Consider the following 18,967-nt stretch of genomic DNA (forward strand, 5'->3'; position numbering starts at 1 on the left):
AATTTTTGTACTCAATAGTTCGAGTAATTATCACTTAGAATCTTGAGTCCATGAATTTTTAAGGAAAATAATTTCAAGGAACAGATATTTGAGTTATGAGCCCAAAACTTGACATTTCAAGTAATGTTTAATTAAGACAACTTGTTTTTTCCAGTAATGAAAACACTAATAAGTTGGCTTTATTCGATTGAATTGAGTAATGGCGTTTTCAAAACTTGTGTAATTAAGTTCACTTAACTTGGTGGTCATATACAATGAACTTAACTATTTAAGTTAAGGTAACTAGATGCAGACTTAACTCAGATTTGCTATTTAAATGTTGTTGTTTCTACTTAATTTTAATTGTAATAAATAATTCAAGCACAATAGTTTGAGTTATTAACAATTAATCTTAAGTGTATGGATTTTTAAGAAAAATAAGTTCAAGGAACTAAGATATTTGAGTTATGAGCCCAAAACTTGCCATTTCTACATCTTTAGGGTTTACAGTGTATATTTTATTAGATAATGAATTTTTGATGTATCTCCATGATCTTATTTGTCTCTCATTTCATTTTACTGAGCTGTATATTTTATTGCATATAGTGGCACCCAATATTATGTTATTAGGATTCCGGTAGGAGATAACCTATTGTTTTTGTTAGTATTCTTCTTCTTATTATTATTCCTGTAGCTCTAAATTGCCCAATAACTCAAGATCTCCTTGGTAAAAAGTTTTGAAATTTGGCACATTGATACTACAGACCACGAGTAACTACCACACCAAAAATGGCCCATGTGAGCCTATAGGTGGCGCTACAGGCCACGCCCAAATTTGTCCATTTTCAAAGTGTTGCCATTTCCACCCCATAAGTCCAAAATTTCGGAAACCTGGTATATGTGCCTCATTTCTCATGAGGAGCAAAAAAGCCTCTAGAACCCATGAAGTCCACCATGATGGATTTTCCTGTACAATACAAATTTGTCCAAAACTACAAAAATCTCCTCCTCCTGAACCATAGCTCCAATTGGCTTGAATCTCGGTATGTATGTGTAGGATACATGTCTTTCAATTTGATATTGAACAAAAGTGAATACAATACAAAATGGCTGAAAGGTGCGCATTTATGTAAATGTCCACATTGTCTCAATATCCATATGTCCAAAAAATCTAATGCCATTTTGACTGTTTTTTCCAACCTAACAGGCTTCAAAATGACATCACTCTGAAGTACTGTGCAAAATTTCACCTTGATATGTCAAAAGATGACAGAATTACAGTATACTATTATTTATAGCTAATGCTAAATTAATGCTTTACAAATCCGCTAGTCATAAAACCGATACTTTGATTCAATCACCAGTTCATATGAAGACTCTTGCAATGTTTAATAACAAATTAATGAAATGTTGTGTACACGTGTGAAGTACATGTCTCTACCATGTGAATTTTTACATAATTTGCAGTTTTGAGGAGGAATCCGCATTGCTGCTTGCAGCTTTAATTATTATTAATATTATATGATGTTATTTATTGTATTGCATCCCACCGTACTTTATTTTGTTATATTGGATCTTATTAATTTTATTCTCTCTGTTATAGAAAACGAAGATCTCGACGTATGATAAGATGTGGGAGTTTATGAACAGCCGTCGACAGTCAGTGATGGTGAAGAGCGTTGAGGAGGGAATCCATCGAGTGCTCACGTCTGATTACGCCTTCCTGATGGAGTCCACCGCCATCGAGTTCGTCACCCAGCGAAACTGTAACCTCACGCAGATCGGAGGACTCATCGACTCGAAGGCGTACGGCGTGGGAACTCCCATGGGTGAGAAATATACACCTAAATATCCTAATTACAATCACGCTGTTTATTAGGGGTTTATTACGTGTGCTCCAGACATGAATTATACATCAAATCATGTGGTGTGCTGTTACTGACATCAAAATAACCATTTTCACCTGAAAAAACCCCATAGACTTGTATTAGGGAACCAAGCCACACATATAATTTTATATCCATCACAACAAAATGTATTTCACCATCAACACAAATCATGACAGCCACACACACGAGAGAGAGACACACACATCACCATCCCATCATTATAAACCTGTCACCGTGAAGATCAGTCCTGATTGATGACTCTGACACGGAGACCTGAATTAATTCATATACTGCGCACAAGGATATTTAGTATGTTTACTATTTTTAATAATAATCAAAAAAGAAGGTAGAAGGTTATTGCAATCCATTTTGACATTTAATCAAGTGCAGGGCTAATTAAAATGCTAATTCTTGATATCAACAATGGAATTACTACTAAAGTGCTAATTTTAGAAATCAGTAATTAGGGGGGCCTGGGTAGCTCAGTGGTAAAATACACTGGCTACGACCCCTGTTATGCTAGTTCGCTAGTTCAAATCCCAGGGTGTGTTGAGTGATTCCAGCCAGGTCTCCTAAGCAACCAAATTGGCCCGGTTGCTAGGGAGGGTAGAGTCACATGGGGTAACCTCCTCGTGGTCACTATAATGTGGTTCGTTCTCAGTGGGGCGTGTGGTGAGTTGAGCGTGGTTGCCGCAGTGGATGGCGTGAAGCCTCCACACGAACTATGTCTCCGTGGCAACGCGCTCAACAAGCCATATGATAAGATGCTGTTGATGGTCTCAGACTCGGAGGCAGTCCTCTGCCACCCAGATTGAGGTGAATCATTACGCAACCACAAGGACTTAAAAGCACACTGGGAATTGGGCATTACAAATTGGGTGAAAAAAAAAAAAAAAATCTGTAATTTGGTTTTACTAGTAAAAAACATTTATTCTTGATATCAAAAATGACCTTTCAAAAAGTAAATTTTTTTATTTTGCATTTTCAAATTTTCACTAGTAGAATTTCACAATTATCTGTCATTCACTCCTGTTCAAAATCAATTACAGATGTGATTAATTTCTTACTAGGAAAATTCCAATTTCAAATATTAGCTATGTACTTCTTACTAATAAATCAGACAATTTTGGACATCAGTAATTACATTGTTACTAGTGCAAATGTTCGTTCCTGATATCAGTAATTGAAGTACAACTAGTAAAAATTCTAATTTTTAATATCTGTAATTTGTTTTTGTTTTTTTTACTAGTGGCAATGTTAATTTCAGATATCTGGAATTGTAACTAGTAAATAAATAAACAAATTAAAAAAAAAGCCTTTAAAGATATCTTAAATTACTCTTTAATTTATTGATATCTATAAAAATAAATTACCAGATATCTAAAAACTAAATCTAACATGTTGAAATAAGTTTACAGATATCAAAAATTAACATTTTCACTAGTAGAATTTCACAATTATCTGTCATTTGCTCCTGTTCAAAATGCAATTATGGATATCTACAATTAATTTCTTACTAGTTGAAATTCCAGTTTCACATGTAGTGTCTGCTGTATTTCTTACTAGTAAAAATTATTTTGATATATGTACATTTATCTCAAAACGTTAGGTATTTCAGATATAATAACACATTGAAGAGTAGATATCCACAATTACAGATATCTGAGATTAACTTTGCCACTAGTCGAAACCAAATTACAGATATTAAAAATGAGCATTATCGCTAGTTTTAATTCCATTGCTGATATCAGGAACGGATATTTGCACTTGTAACAATATAATTATTGATATCAAAAATTATCATTTTTACTAGTAAGAAGTGCGTAGCTGATATGTGAAATTAAAATTAATTATATCAGTGTTAGTGATTATTTACATTAGAGTGAATGACAGATCATTGTGAAATTCTAGTAGTAAAATTCAGTTACAGATATCAAGACTTATGTTTTTTACTAGTTGAAATTCCATTTTGTTTATATCATGAATGACAGTTTTTACAAGCGCAAACCTAATTAACAGAGGTTGACTGATAATGGATTTTGCCGATATCGATAACCAAGATGGTGGAACAGGTCAATAACCAATCAGCCGATAGTTAAAAAGAAATCTATTTATGGAATGATACGACATTTCTTAGTCTTTCTTTACTATGACGGGCACAGACATTGAGGCTACAAGAGTCCAAAATGAATAAAATCCCAAAAGCAGTTTATCGCGCAACCGAAGTCCCAATAAAAACCAGAAAAAGTACAATTTGATGCGTAATGCTGGACTTTTAACTATAAACAAGCCTGAAATAAACTGGGGACTTGGCTCTGTTACAATGCTATATATGTACGTTTTTCAAATTAAGCTTTTTATAGCCTAAATATTCACTAGATGAAGAGTTTTGTGTATATACTGTATATATATTTCACCAGATAAGGTTTATTGATGAGGAATTACAACTATCGGCACCGATTAATTGGTAAAACCGATATATCGGTCTAACTCTACTAATTACTGATATCACAAATTGCCATTTTAACTAGTGAAAATTTAATTGTAGAAATCTATCATTCATATCCTGCATGTGATTAAACGTCAAAAGGGCTTGTGATAGGAGGCAGGTTTACGCATTTTTGATTGGTCGTTATTTGCTTTTCTAGTTAACAGCAAATTTTGAAATCCTTTGATCCTACAAAGTCAAAATGCAGAAACTATGCCAACACCGAGAAAAATGTCTTCAATGTTTTTTGTTTTAACCCTTTAAGCTCTGAAGGTGTTTTTAAAGATTTCCTGTTTCAGTGGCATACCCAAAATTAAAGGCTTATAACTCGACAAAAACAAGGAGGGTCATGTTTTTGGTATCATTGTAAAGAAAACGTAAAAAAAAAAATAATGATATAGATTATGCTAAATTCTAAGAAAAATTTTTTTTTTCTTATTTTTCTTATTTGACATTACATATCTCAGGGTGGAAATAAGATAGCTCTGAAAAACTTTTGTTTTGTTCCCAATCATGTCAACTGTATCTGATAAAAAGTTTGTGTTGATACGACAAAGCAATCAAAAGTTATAACATTACATAAATAATTTATCATAGTGTCCAAAAACGTCTCCAAACAAATAAAACATAATAATTGTACATAAGAACTAATTACACATGCAAACACAACAATGACTAAAAGTTTGCATAGCACGCAGACATGATTTTAGTAATAAGATTTCACAGAATGAGTTTCATTCTGTGTCATTTGAGTCATCATTGAGTCTGTGTCATGTATTTGGCGCCATCTCCTGGTGGTCATATGTAACTTTGTGCTTCATGTGGATTATCTAATGATCAATGCAATGGTATGTGATATTTTATGTTTGGTTTATTTTTCGTGAAGTTATAAGTGAAAACGCGGCATATAAGCAACACCAACATAATTGTCAGAGACATATACTTATCTATTACTCACTATATTTTTATCTGTGAGTAAAACAAACAGGCTGGTTGTATTCTACGCTTTGAGAGCTTTCCAACAACATATGACACATGACTATTTGATCAGTTTGATGTTTTTTAATGATCGCAATAAAATGTACAGTGCAATTTTTTTAACAAATAATAAAAACGCAACACTTCTGATTTATCTGCAAATTTCAAAGCACATAATGTCATAATGTCTACATGCATTGTAAAGTAGAGCTTCTAAGCTTTCAAACTAGTCCTATTTTGTGTTGGTCAAGACTGCTGTTATTAATATTTTGATGATTCTTTTTCTATCCCAGCTTAAAGGGTTAATGTGGATGTTACTGGTATTTTAACGCAATGTTTTCTCTGAATCTGACTGTGTTTGAGCCAAGCCCACCTGTCTATGAATGCCTCATTTAACTCAACTTGTTTGGACTAAATTAGTGTAGTTACTGCATTTTGCCTTTGCATGACAGCCTTGTTTCAGCTCACTGGTTGATTGACAGGTGAGTAGGTGGTCTTTCACTGTTGCACAGGACAAAAAAGAGGTGTACGAATGTGTTTGACGTGTAAACGATTATCACCTTGCTCCAAGTTGTTTCATTAATCACATCTTCACTTTGGTCATGTGATGCTCTGGTAACTAGAACAGCACTCTGTTTGTTAGTATGTGAGCGATCATGACGAGAGAGAGAAAGGCTTTATAAGCATTAATATCTGAAAGGAGCTGTGTGTGGGTTGAGATATTAAAAAAGGAAATATGTATCCATCTCTATTTCCTCAAATCCTCTCACTTGGCTTTCCTTCCTCTGTGTTATTTCTGTCGCTCATCTGTGTAATCCCGTTAACTACAAACACGCTTTATAATTCACAATTTGTGTTCTCTGATTAACAGTCATTGAATCGCATCTCCCCAGACTCTGTCTGACAGACGAACGTTTGCTGTTAGGGATTCAAGTGACTTTGATCTGCTGGTGTCCCGCTGCGGTTTGTGCATTTAGCATGCTCGCGGGACGAGGGTTCAAATCTGACTCACCGCTGTTAATTCTGCGGGACACTGCGCGGTTCCACTGGAGGACAAAATAAATATTCCTGGAATAACATTGAAGCTTTTTTAAATTAATACATCTCATGTTATGATGTTTAAAGATGTAAAGAACAGACTCTGTATGTAAATTAGGCACAGAGGACATTAGCTTAAAGTAATATTTCAGGTTCAGTTCAAGTTCAAACAGCATTTTATATCATAATGTTGTTTACAACCGAAAAATATTATGACTTGTCACTTGTATTTGTAAGGTACTTATAATGGAAGTTATTTGGGCAGCATTATTATCGTTAAAATGCACATTGTTTGAAAGTATAGCTAAGACCTAAACATTATATATGTTTACATAAGTGTGCAAAAGTTTGAAAAACCCTGTTTTACATATGAGGAAACTCCACGTACATTAATTACATCAGCAACATGTTCAACTACCTAGAAAAGTAAAACCACTCAAAAATGTTCACCGAAATCTCAAGTATTGAAATGTTGTAGTAGCTAAAATATATCTATATATTGTTTTGTTGATGCATATGAGGGTGTGTCTTCAACGTTTGTCACTTTTATCACTTTGGACTTTTAGAAAGTCTTGTTAAAACATTTTTCACACTCTCACTAGTTGATTAAATTAGTCTATAGCATGTGTGGAGGCTTCACGCTATTCTCCGCAGCATCCACGCACATCTCACCACACGCCCCACCGAGAGCGAGAACCACATTATAGCGACCACAAGGAGGTTACTTCATGTGACTCTACCCTCCCTAGCAACCGGGCCAATTTGGTTGCTTAGGAGACCTGGCTGGAGTCACTCAGCACACCCTGGATTCAAACTCACGACTCCAGGGGTGATAGTCAGCGTCAATACTCGCTGAGATACACAGGCCCTCAAGATATAGTATTTTTAACATTTATGACTGTTATAGCGCCACCTATTGTCCGATCCCCACCAAATTTTGCATGCTTCTTTGGAATCATGCATTGCACAGGCATACTAAATTTGATTAAAATCGAAGATTTCTTTTAGGAGTTACAGGCTTTTGGGTAAACGAGGCCACACCCATAATTATAAATTACCCTGTAAGAGCTGAGCAAAATAAAAAGTTAAATGTTTTTGATAAATATTGATCTAGGCTGTCCACAGAATCTTCCTGTACAAGTTTTGTTGATGTCGGGTGAAAAATGTAAGACTAGTTTGCAAAAGAAGGTTTTTTAAATAATCTCAAATATTTAATGAACAATTTGACTGACACCAATGGTTCTTGACGCAGTTGTTCAGAATAAGGAGAGCTCTCCTTATAAATAGGCCCACCATGTCAACCTTTTTTAACCTTGTCAAATAACTGCTGAAAGTTGATTGGTCAATGGTGGCCATGTTTTTATGCGACTGTCCTTATAGACCTTAATGTCACCTTGGACAAAAACACTGCATGCAAATTTCTAAGGTGATCGGACCAATGGTTCCACAGTTACAGCTATTTTAGGTTTTTCATTGTTATAGCACCACCAAGTGGCTGAGGTGCGCATTATTTTTCTTGTGTCCTCAGAATGACCCCATTCAAAAGTTCCTCGAGTTTTGTGATAATATCTCATACCGTTTAAGAGTTATAGGCATTTGCGTTTTTGATAATTACTGATAGTCGGTCTCCAGAGAATCTTTTTGCACTGGTTTGGTTCCGATCGGTCGACCAGCTTAGAACTAGTTCGCACAAATTTTTTTTTTCGAAAAATCGCAAATTGCGAGAAAAAAAATGATTTAGGATTTATGGCCCAAAACACTTTTGCTTTTGTTACAGAGGCCCCCTACAGGCCAATCAGAGCTAGAACATGCGCATGTGTAGCCAACTGGAGTACTGCTGTTCCCTAAAGTTTCATGTCTCAAGGTTTTACGGTTTGGTCTGCACGATCAGTTTTAGGGCAGAATAATAATAATAAAACTCTTAGCAAATATAAAGAGTTTCAGCACTTTGTGTTTGAATCCCTGGAGAAAAGTTTCCAATTCAGTTTTAATGTGACCTTCACATAACACAAAGAAAAAAGATTAAATCTGTTGGTTCTAATAAACATCAACCCCTGTGAGTACGGAGCCCCTTACTGGACGGGACGGGATTTTTTTTTCTGACATAGTTTTGCGTGCCCTCACGATAAATTTACCATGGTTTTACTATAGTAACCATATTTTAACCATGATATTCATAGTAAAAAAAAATCATAATTTTGTGGTTGTTATGGTTTTACTACACAAATACCATAGTTTAACTATGGTTTTACTATAATAATTTTGTAAACTGTCTATAGTAACCATAGTTTTTGCCTGAAACCATGGTTTTAATACAGTATACTGTATCCATATAGTAACCATGGCTTGTGGTTATTATGGTTTTACTACAAATATCAAGGTTAAAGTATGGTTACTATAGTAAAACCATGGTAAATTTATTGCAAGGGAAAATAATTCCCACCCTGTCCTCTACATTTACCAGACGCTTTTATCCAAAGTGACTTACAGTGCACTTATTACAGGGACAATCCCCCTGGAGCAACCTGGAGTTAAGTGCCTTGCTCAAGGACACAATGGTGGTGGCTGTGGGGATTTAACCAGCAACCTTCTGATTACCAGTTATGTGCTTTAACCCACTACGCCACTACCACTCTAAGGGGCTCCGTATAAAACACACCTAAATGAAAATCATTAATTAAAATTCTTCCTTGTGTTCCTTTTGTGAAAAAACTCATTTTTTAACTAGTAAATTCACTCTTAAGCCATTTCAGAGCAAATACGTACAGTAAACTGAATAATGAAATATAGGGTGAAAAATATTGAAATGTGATTTTGTTTTTCAGCCAGAATATAAATCTCAACAAAGGCTCATTCGAATACTCCTGAAAAACACAGTTTCCATGTGAATGATTGAGTCTTGAATTGTGCTGCAGTCCTGCGGATCTCCCATCATGTCTTTCACCTCCTGCTGTTGTAATCTGGTCTCCCCCCCGCAGGCTCTCCATATCGAGACAAGATCACCATCGCCATCCTGCAGCTCCAGGAGGAGGGGAAGCTGCACATGATGAAGGAGAAGTGGTGGAGAGGAAACGGCTGTCCGGAGGAGGAGAGTAAAGAGGCCAGCGCGCTCGGCGTGCAGAACATCGGAGGGATCTTCATCGTTCTCGCTGCCGGTCTGGTGCTGTCCGTGTTCGTCGCTGTCGGGGAGGTGCTGTACAAATCCAAACAAAACGCTCAGATAGAGAAGGTACCAGTCAGCACAAACATATCATTAAAAAGCCCAAAGTTCAGTAGCAGTTAGCCATGAGAAGCATTTGGTGCAACATGACATGGATGTAAAATAATATTAGATTTCACAATGCCTAAAATGATGTGCAACCCTGCGTCCACATGTGTGGACGTTGTATTTTGGCTTTGCTATATGCAACGCATAGTTTAATTTAATTTAAACTGACTGATCTCAGTTCAGGAGACTCTGTACTGTCAGTAAAGTGTTAAACTTTTGACACACGAGTCATGTGACCAAACAACATGGCGCTGATCACAGCGGAGTTTGTCTTTGGGTGAAACGGCAACAAAACTACATCTGGTAAGAAACCTCATTAAGTTTTTACATTGAAACCTGTTTGAGTCAAAAGATTAGAGTCTCTAGTTTCATCCGGTATGCCATTTTTAAACATTTGAGCGATTTATCACGGATCGGCATGCTGATAAACACAATGTCCACGTGTGTGGACAGTAGCATAAAGTTTTCATTAGAAATCCTATATTTATGTACATTATCAGAATGAGAATAAATGCATGCAAAAGCTGATAAATGTTGCTTTCAGAGACTTTATATGGAGTTAGGATGAAAATAAGGTGCATTTCAAACTGTTCTGAGACCAGTGCAGACAGACAGCACACTGGAGGTTAAGTCATTCACTAAATAGGGAGCAAGGGAGCATCCTATAGCTCTCTATGCAGTTAAGTGCATTCACTCCTAAAATCCGATCAAAAGTTCAGTTTCAGGCTGCAGATGATGTTTGGATCACTCAACATGTTTGACAGACATGGGACAATGATAATCAGTACCCCTGTCCACCTATGAGGACATACATTTTTAGGGAAACAAAACATATATATATATATATATATATATATATATATATATATATATATATATATATATATATATATATATATTACTAGTTTACATATCAAAAGGGGGAACGGAAAATGCACACAGCAGTCACGCTGGAGTCTCAGGAACTTAAACACAGGGTTCCCATATTCATGAAAAGTCTGGAAATATCAGCATATTTTTCAGTTGTACTTTCAAGGCCCGGAGGAGTCATGGTTAGTAATAACATGTCAAAAATCACAGAAAAGTCATGGAAACATTTAATGAGCCAGATATTTCTCTTGTGTAAAGTAAAACTTGCTCTCATGTCATAGTGATGTCTGATGTGTCCCACTTATTCTTTCCCCATTGGCAAATAGGTTTTCTTGTTATAAGCATAAACGTTACTACGCTGAAAAATCATTGGTTTAACTGAATTCATTTGTGGACACTGGTTCTTTGATATGACATTAAAATACTTTAAATAGCTAAACTTAAATTAATTGAGTTTACTTGACTTATATCTGTTCAAATAACTCGATTGAACCTTGCAGTTTGCATAAGCATACTTTAACGCAATATAATTATGTTCTCATCTCAAACATAAATGTATTAAGTTGATTTCAGGTGTATTGGTTTAGTGTTTTCAATAGAGCTGCTTTCCCTTTTTTTCTGTATAATTTTGTTAGATTACTCTGAAAACAAGACAAACAATCTTATGTCATTTTAAGGATGTTTAGATACTTTAACTGTAAAACAAGACAAAAATACTTTTTTTTTTGCAGTGAATCATTCTTCTTAATCCTTTTAGCTCTGAAGGTGTTTTTAAAGATTTCCTGTTTCAGTGGCATACCCAAAATTAAAGGCTTATAACTTGACAAAAAAACAAAAACAAAAAAAAAACAATGGGAGTCAGGGTCTGGGTGAGTATTGAGTATCTCAGTGAGTATTGACGTTGACTATCACCCCTGGAGTCACGAGTTCAAATCCAGGGTGTGCTGAGTGACTCCAGTCAGGTCTCCTAAGCAACCAAATTGGCCCGGTTGCTAGGGAGGGTAGAGTCACATGGGGTAACCTCCTCGTGGTCGCCATTAGTGGTTCTCCCTCTCAATGGGGCGTGCGGTAAGTTGTGTGTGGATCGCAGAGAGTAGCATGAGCCTCCACATGCTGTGAGTCTCCGCGGTGTCATGCACAACGAGTCACGTGATAAGCTGAAGCTAAGCAGGGTTGAGCCTGGTCAGTACCTGGATAGGAGACCTCCTGGGAAAACTAAGGTTGCTGCTGGAAGAGGTATTAGGGAGTCCAGTAGGGGGTGCTCACCCTGTGGACTGTGTAGGTCCTAATGCCCCAGTATATTGATGGGGACACTATACTGTAAAAAGGCACGCTCCTTTGGATGAGATGTTAAACCAAGGTCCTGACTTTCTGTGGTCATTAAAAATCCCAAATTCCCCCCATCGGCCCTTCTCAATCATGGCCTCCTAATAATCCCCATACATGAACTGGCACTATCACTCCACTCTCTCCTCTCCTCCAATAGCTGGTGTGTGGTGAGTGTACTGCTGCACTATGGCTGCCGTTGCATCATCCAGGTGGAAGCTGCACACTGGTTGTGGTTGAGGAGATTCCCCTGTTCACTGTGTAAAGTGCTTTGAGTGTAGTGTCAGAAAAGCGCTATATAAATATAACGTTCTTTCATTCATTCATAAGATGCACGGATTGACTGTCGCAGAAGCGGAGGCAACTGAGACTTGTCCTCCGCCACCCGGATTGAGGTGAGTAACCGTGCCACCACGAGGATCTACTAAGTAGTGGGAATTGGGCATTCCAAATTGGGAGAAAAAGTGGTAAAATTAAATAAAATAAAAAAACAAGGAGAGTCAAGTGTTTGGTCTCATAGTAAAGAAAACTTTTCACAAAAGTTGAATGATATAGATTATGATACATTCTGAGACTCTCTGCCTTAGAAACTGCTGAAAAATCACACAAAATAGAGCCTTTTTTTTCTTATTTTTCTGATTTGACATTATATATCTCTGGGTGTAAATAAGATGGCTCAGAAAATCTGCTTTTGTTTTGTTCCCAATCATGTCAACTGTGTCTGAGAAAAATGTTTGTGTTGATCCAACAAAGCAATCAAAAGTTATAACATTACAAAAATAATTTATCATAGTGTCCAAAAACGTCTCCAAACAAATAAAACATAATAATTGTACATAAGAACTAATTACACATGCAAACACAACAATGACTAAAGGTTTGCATAGCATGCAGACATGATTTTAGTAATGAGATTTCACAGAATGAGTTTCATTCTGTGTCATCTGAGTCATCATTGAGTCTGTGTCATGTATTTGGTGCCATCTCCTGGTGGTCATATGTAACATTGTGCTTCATGTGGATTATCTAATGATCTATACATCTGATTACCTTGTGTGTGGACTCGTTTGAAAGATAATCACCAACAATAAGTAATGTTATGTGATATTTTGTGTTCCGTTTATTTTATCTGAAGTTATAAGTGAAAACGCGGCATATAAGCAACACTAACATAACTGTCAAAGGCATATACTTAGCTATTACTCGCTATATTTTTTGTCTAAAATTTTTGTCAGTCTGCTTTGCAAATAAAATCTCAACTCTCAAACAAATAGAAAGTTGTTTGCAAATACAAAGTGGCATTTGAGAGAAAATAAAGGGTAATTGTCGGGTACCACTGGCTTAACAAACAAATGTGCTGTGGTGTACAAATATATAAAATTAGTTCCATATGAGCACACGTTATGTTTCACAAATAAATACAATCTATTCTACACCATCACTGAACAAACCCACTTGTGAGTCACATGACTTGCAGATTTTGTCACAATTGTCCTGAGCAATGCTCTTTTAAAACAGTCTCTAAAATCTCTATAATTATGATAATTATATAATTATGCTATGACTAGATGATTTTACAGCTTATTAATGTGCTTCATTCACTTGCTTTCTTGTCTAAAGGTGCTGAACTACAGCTGAAACTTTTAACAGTATGTCCAGGAGTTTGCCAAACATGAAAATTGCACGTCATCTTGTATAGGTCCTTATTAAAGTTATTAAACGTTTATTTAATAAAAGAAACAATTTTGGCTTTGATAAAGACAGGTTTCATATGTACTGATGTTCAGCTTCACTGGGATTAATAACATTCATTATTTGATTGTTATAATGGGCTCTAGGGACCACAAGAGGATTACAGTGACGGTTCTCAGCGTTGTATTGAACTACTCTATATATCCATGTACTGTAGAGACACTTTGTTCATTCATTGATCATCTGGTTTCAGGACTAAACACTTTGTGTCGTAAAATGATCTTAAAAGCATGCAGCATTGAAGTTGCAAAAGTTGCAACATGATCAGGAAACCCCACCTTAGATTTAAAGCTATTAAAATGTATTTATGGTTTAAAGTGAGGATAAAGTATAAAGAGATCAGTTCGATTAACTATGCTATGATGATTACAAATACTGTTCCTGTTGGTTGATTTCATTTCCGGTTAAGTGAATGAAGCACATTAATAATCATTGTCATATCAAAATCATCTAGTTAAAATGACTCTCTTGTTTTTATCTCGTTATTACTAGAAAATGTCTTGTTTTTACCAGATCAGATGTGTTTTTAATAGAAAGTGTTTTTATTTATGACATAATTCCTTATTTCTCATTCTCAGGGATCTTGTTTTTACTATAAAATGAGTCATCTTTACCACGTAATATCTTGTAATAGCTACATAATTGAGTAAAAGAAAATATAAAGTTTGTGGTAGCACTGCGCCATCTACTGTTTAGAAAGAGGACCTCAGCCCATCTGTGAGGAAATCTGCATTGACACATTTGGTTGAGAAAATTGTGCCAAAAGTCACGTGACTCACAGCGCATTTGTTTGTTAAGCCTGACAACTACCCTTTATTTTCTCTCAAATGTCACTTTGTATTTGTAAATCACTTTCTTTGCAAAAAGTTATATTTGTTTGTTTAATTTTGGCACTAAATTAACTCAATAGTTGCATATGACACATGGCTATTTGATGAGTTTGATGTTTTTACTGATTGCAATAATATGTGCAGTGAAATTTAAAAAGAAATTAGTTTTTATAAATTATCAAAACTGAACACTTCTGATTTATCTGCAAATTTCAAAGCATTTGTTCAGTTTTGGTCATAATGTCTACATGCATTGGAAAGTAGAGCTTCTAAACTTTCAAACGATACCCATTTTGTGTTGGTCAAGACTAGTTATTTATTTATTTTCTCCCTTTTCTCCCCAATTTGGAATGCCCAATTCCCAATGCGCTCTAAGTCCTCGTGGTGGTGTAGTGACTCGCCTCAATCTGGGTGGCGGAGGATGAATCTCAGTTGCCTCCGCGTCTGAGACCATCAATCCGCGTATCTTATCACGTGGCTTGTTGAGCGCGTTACCGTGGAGACGTAGTGCGTGTGGAGGCTTCACGCTATTCTCCACGGCATCAACGCACAACTCACCGCGCACCCCACCGAGAGCTAGAACCACATTATAGCGACCACGAGGAGGTTACCCCATGTGACTCTACCCTCCCTAGCAACCGGGCCAATTTGGTTGCTTAGGAGACCTGGCTGGAGTCACTCAGCACGCCCTGGATTCGAACTCGTGACTCCAGGTGTGATAGCCAGCATCTTTACTCGCTGAGTTGCCCAGGCCCCCATCAAGACTAGTTATTAATATTTTGACAAGTATTTGTTTTCTCGCGGGCCCATCCGAGCTTAAAGGGTTATAAAAGCACAAATGTGTGTTCCAGTGAGACACTTACAATGGAAGTCAATGGGGTCAATTTTTGGAGGGTTTAAAGACAGAAAAGTGAAGCTTATAATTTTATAAAAGCACTTACATTAATTCTTCTGTTAAAACTCGTGTATTATTTGAGCTGTAAAGTTGGCTTTACACAGATGTGGTTAGTAAGTGATTTAATCACAGTAAAATCATGTTAACACACATATTGTTTATGTCTTGTGTCTATACTTTTGAAACAGTGAGTATTTTAATGTTTACAGATTATTGACCCCATTGACTTCCATTGTAAGTGTCTCACTGGAACACACATTTGTGATTTTTTAAAGAAAAGAAATTTATTTTGGATATTATGCCACAAATGCTCGATTGATCTTAACCCGGAATATTCCTTTAAGTTCTTAAATTCACCTGATCTTTTCTCTTTTTGTCCGTCTCTCCTCTAGCGTTCATTCTGCAGCGCGATGGTTGAGGAGCTCAGAGTGTCTTTGAAATGCCAACGACGACGGCAACAGAAACCACAGCCCCCCGCCATTGTCAAAACGGAGGAGGTTATAAGCATGCATACCTTTAACGACAGGAGACTCCCAGGGAAAGAGACGATGGCGTAAAACGCCCACTGGGGTGGCGCTAGAGAGGCCAGGACAGGATCTATCCCATAATGCCTCTAAATCCCGCTGGACTCCTGTAACGCTCGTCCAAGCGACGGACTCAAACATGTTTCCTGTGGAAATCCGGATATGCGAGCGAGACACATCTGTCACAGAGCAGCAGCAGTTTATTAGCTGATATCTCGAGTCCCAAACCACAGAGACGTGTGCAGCGAATTTCACACGCACACATAAAACATTTGTCTCTCTGTCCTGCTGGACATTTAAATGTAAAGAAACATCACACAATAAATAATGTTTTAATTTTACTTTACACTTTAGTTTTTTGGTCAAAGACGTGTAGGATGCTTTTGTTCCGTGAAACAGGAAGTAAATGTTTGAAATGTTTTTTGAAGCCCACTTCATTCAGGAGAAATAATCATATTCTGCCTTTATCGCTGTCTTCAAGAAAAGTCCATTTCCAGTGATTCTGTTTCCACTTCTCTGATTGGTGGATCTCTCATCAGGATTGTGGGTAGTGTAGTTCTGCACCATGAATTTGGCAATTAAACACAAGATCTTAAAAAACAAGTTGAAATCATACTCATGTGGCTAATATATGATCAATTACAATTTAATTATGACCAATTACAATTAGTTATTGCCACAATTTCAGTAATTGGCCCCACCAACAAAAAACTAATTTCCCATCAGTAATTACCAGTGTTGGGTGTAATTGGATTACAAAGTAATTACTCAATGTACTCTAATTACTTTTTAAGTCAAAAAGTAGTGTAACAATTTAAATTATTGTAATGAGATTACAGTTAATGACCTTAAAATAAGTTACTTTTCAGTACATAGGTTACACCAGTGTTGGGTGTAATTGGATTACAAAGTAATTACTCAATGTACTCTAATTACTTTTTAAGTCAAAAAGTAGTGTAACAATTTCAATTATTGTAATGAGATTACAGTTAATGACTTTAAAATAAGTTACTTTTCAGTACATTACTTAGGTTACACCAGTGTTGGGTGTAATTGGATTACAGATTAATTAGTTACTGTAATCAAATTACTTTTAGTAGTGTAACATATTACATTTTTTCATTATTGTAATCAGATTACAGTTACTGACTTTCAATGAAAGTAATTACTTTTAAGTACATTACTTGGGTTACAAATATTTCTAAAAAATATTATTTATGTATAATACAGTTAAAATATGAATGTATATGTTCATATGTACGTCTGTTTGCATTTCTGTGACTGTTAAGGGTTGTGCAACAATGAACAAGGAGAAAATAGACATTATTTTGAATTTGTTGAGTGGAAAAACAAAACAAATTGTGACAAGTGTTTTAGAAAGTAACTTAAAAGTAAATTAGTAATGTAATTACTTTTTCAATGAAGTAATAAGTAAAGTAATCTGATTATAATTTTACAGAAGTATTTAGTAATTTGTAGTGGATTACTTTTTTAGTAATTTACCCAAACCTGGGTTACACATATTTCTAAAATAATTACTTTTAAGTACATTACTTGGGTTACAAATATTTCAAAAATAATATTTATGTCAAATACATTTGAAACATGAATTATTTTCACATGTACGTGTTTTTGTTTCTGTGACAGCTTAAGGGACAACAAAAGTAAACAAGTAGGAAATATAGACAACATTTTGAATTTGTTGAGCAGAAAAACAATTCTGTAAAATTTGTTTTAGAAAGTAGCAAAAGTAAAATAATTAGTAATGTGATTACGTTTTCGATTAAGTAATCAGTAAAGTAATCTGATTCCAATTTTAAGTTATTAGTAATTTGTAGTGGATTACTATTGAGTAACTTACTCAACACTGGTTATTACGACATTGCATTGATGTTTATATGCGCTTATTTCATACAAACGATCATTCCGACATGACTACTAACTTGAAGGCAGCAGTAAAAACAATGAAATAATGTCTCTCAGTTGTATGTTGCGAGTTTAAACTGTGTGAATTTTATGTTGCAGCCGAGATGAACATTTCATGTCATTAACGACTCAAGCCAAAGTTCTGTCGTTTAGATAAACTTCAACTTTTCTAGAAAGCCTTTCTACTAGCGTCCATTCAGTCTCTCACAGGCAACTTAACTTTCTTTGTCATTCAACAGAGATTTATAACATGAAAAAAGCAGTTTTTGTACAGACAAATTTTGTAGTAAATCTTTATATTGGTGTGTCTTGAGCTAATGTAGGTTAAACTGGCAGTCAGACAATACCACATTAGATGCCCCAGATTTATGCACGCTACATGTCAGTCAATCAAACTGAGAGCAAACAATGTCTCTCTGTCTCTAGAAATCATCTTTATTGTTTTATAAGCATATTTTCTGTTTCTGTGTGTTAATGCTTGTGTTCTATCCGAAGGTGGGATGTCTCTGTATAATGTATCGAGCAGTCACAAGATTTCTCCAAACCGCGTGTAATCTACAGAAAAGAACCACGATCAAACAGCATTGGGTGGAGAACTATTCAAAGCTCAACTTGTAATAAAAAAGAGATTATACTGTGTACAACGTGCCGTGTTATATATTTTACGTTTGTATGTGTGTGTGAGATAGAGAGCTGTTTATGGTCGTTTTTGGCAGTGTATAAGTTCTTTGGTTGCATAGTAGTTATTCTATCTAGATCAATTGGACTGTTTCTCTTACTAAAATTCAACAGGAAACAGCGTTCGCAACAGCTGCAAGATAGTGCCCTCATCTGACAACTGTTATGAACAACATGGCATAAAAACGGCATTAAGCCTCAATAATTCAATGCAACTACAATACTATGAGAATGTGCAAAATGATTGACAGGCAGAAAGCGTCCAGATGGACACATTTAAATTTGTATTGTTTACAGAGTCTAGTGATGTCACAGAGAATATCTTTCAGGGAGTAGGAACATTTTTTTGCATATCTTTCCATGAAAATATCAAACAGCACCTGTATTTAAACACACTGAATGTCTAGTTGAGTTATAACTCTCTACTTGACTAGACTGCCTTTTTCGTGCCTTTTCAAGATCTTTACAGAAACAATATTTAAAAATGCACTTGATTTTAATCGAATGTACAGCGTTGGATGTTAGC

The 18,967-nt window shown here is 35.8% G+C and overlaps 1 protein-coding gene across 2 annotated transcripts in view; it reads left to right on the plus strand.

The window, feature by feature from the left end:
- Positions 1-18,392, plus strand: part of LOC127435174 (glutamate receptor ionotropic, kainate 2-like) — a 94,647-nt gene extending 76,255 nt beyond the window's left edge. The window contains exons 14-16 of one of the 2 annotated variants that reach the window (XM_051688417.1): positions 1,583-1,808; positions 9,351-9,601; positions 15,706-18,392. In XM_051688417.1, the coding sequence (XP_051544377.1) occupies positions 1,583-1,808; positions 9,351-9,601; positions 15,706-15,870 (642 nt within the window). In that variant the 3' untranslated portion in view covers positions 15,871-18,392. The remainder of the gene's footprint in view (positions 1-1,582; positions 1,809-9,350; positions 9,602-15,705) is intronic. The other variant, XM_051688418.1, reaches the window with a different exon arrangement.
- Positions 18,393-18,967: the final 575 nt, after the last annotated feature.

This window comes from Myxocyprinus asiaticus, chromosome 45, assembly GCF_019703515.2.
Source record: "Myxocyprinus asiaticus isolate MX2 ecotype Aquarium Trade chromosome 45, UBuf_Myxa_2, whole genome shotgun sequence".
NCBI classification, from domain to species: domain Eukaryota; kingdom Metazoa; phylum Chordata; class Actinopteri; order Cypriniformes; family Catostomidae; genus Myxocyprinus; species Myxocyprinus asiaticus.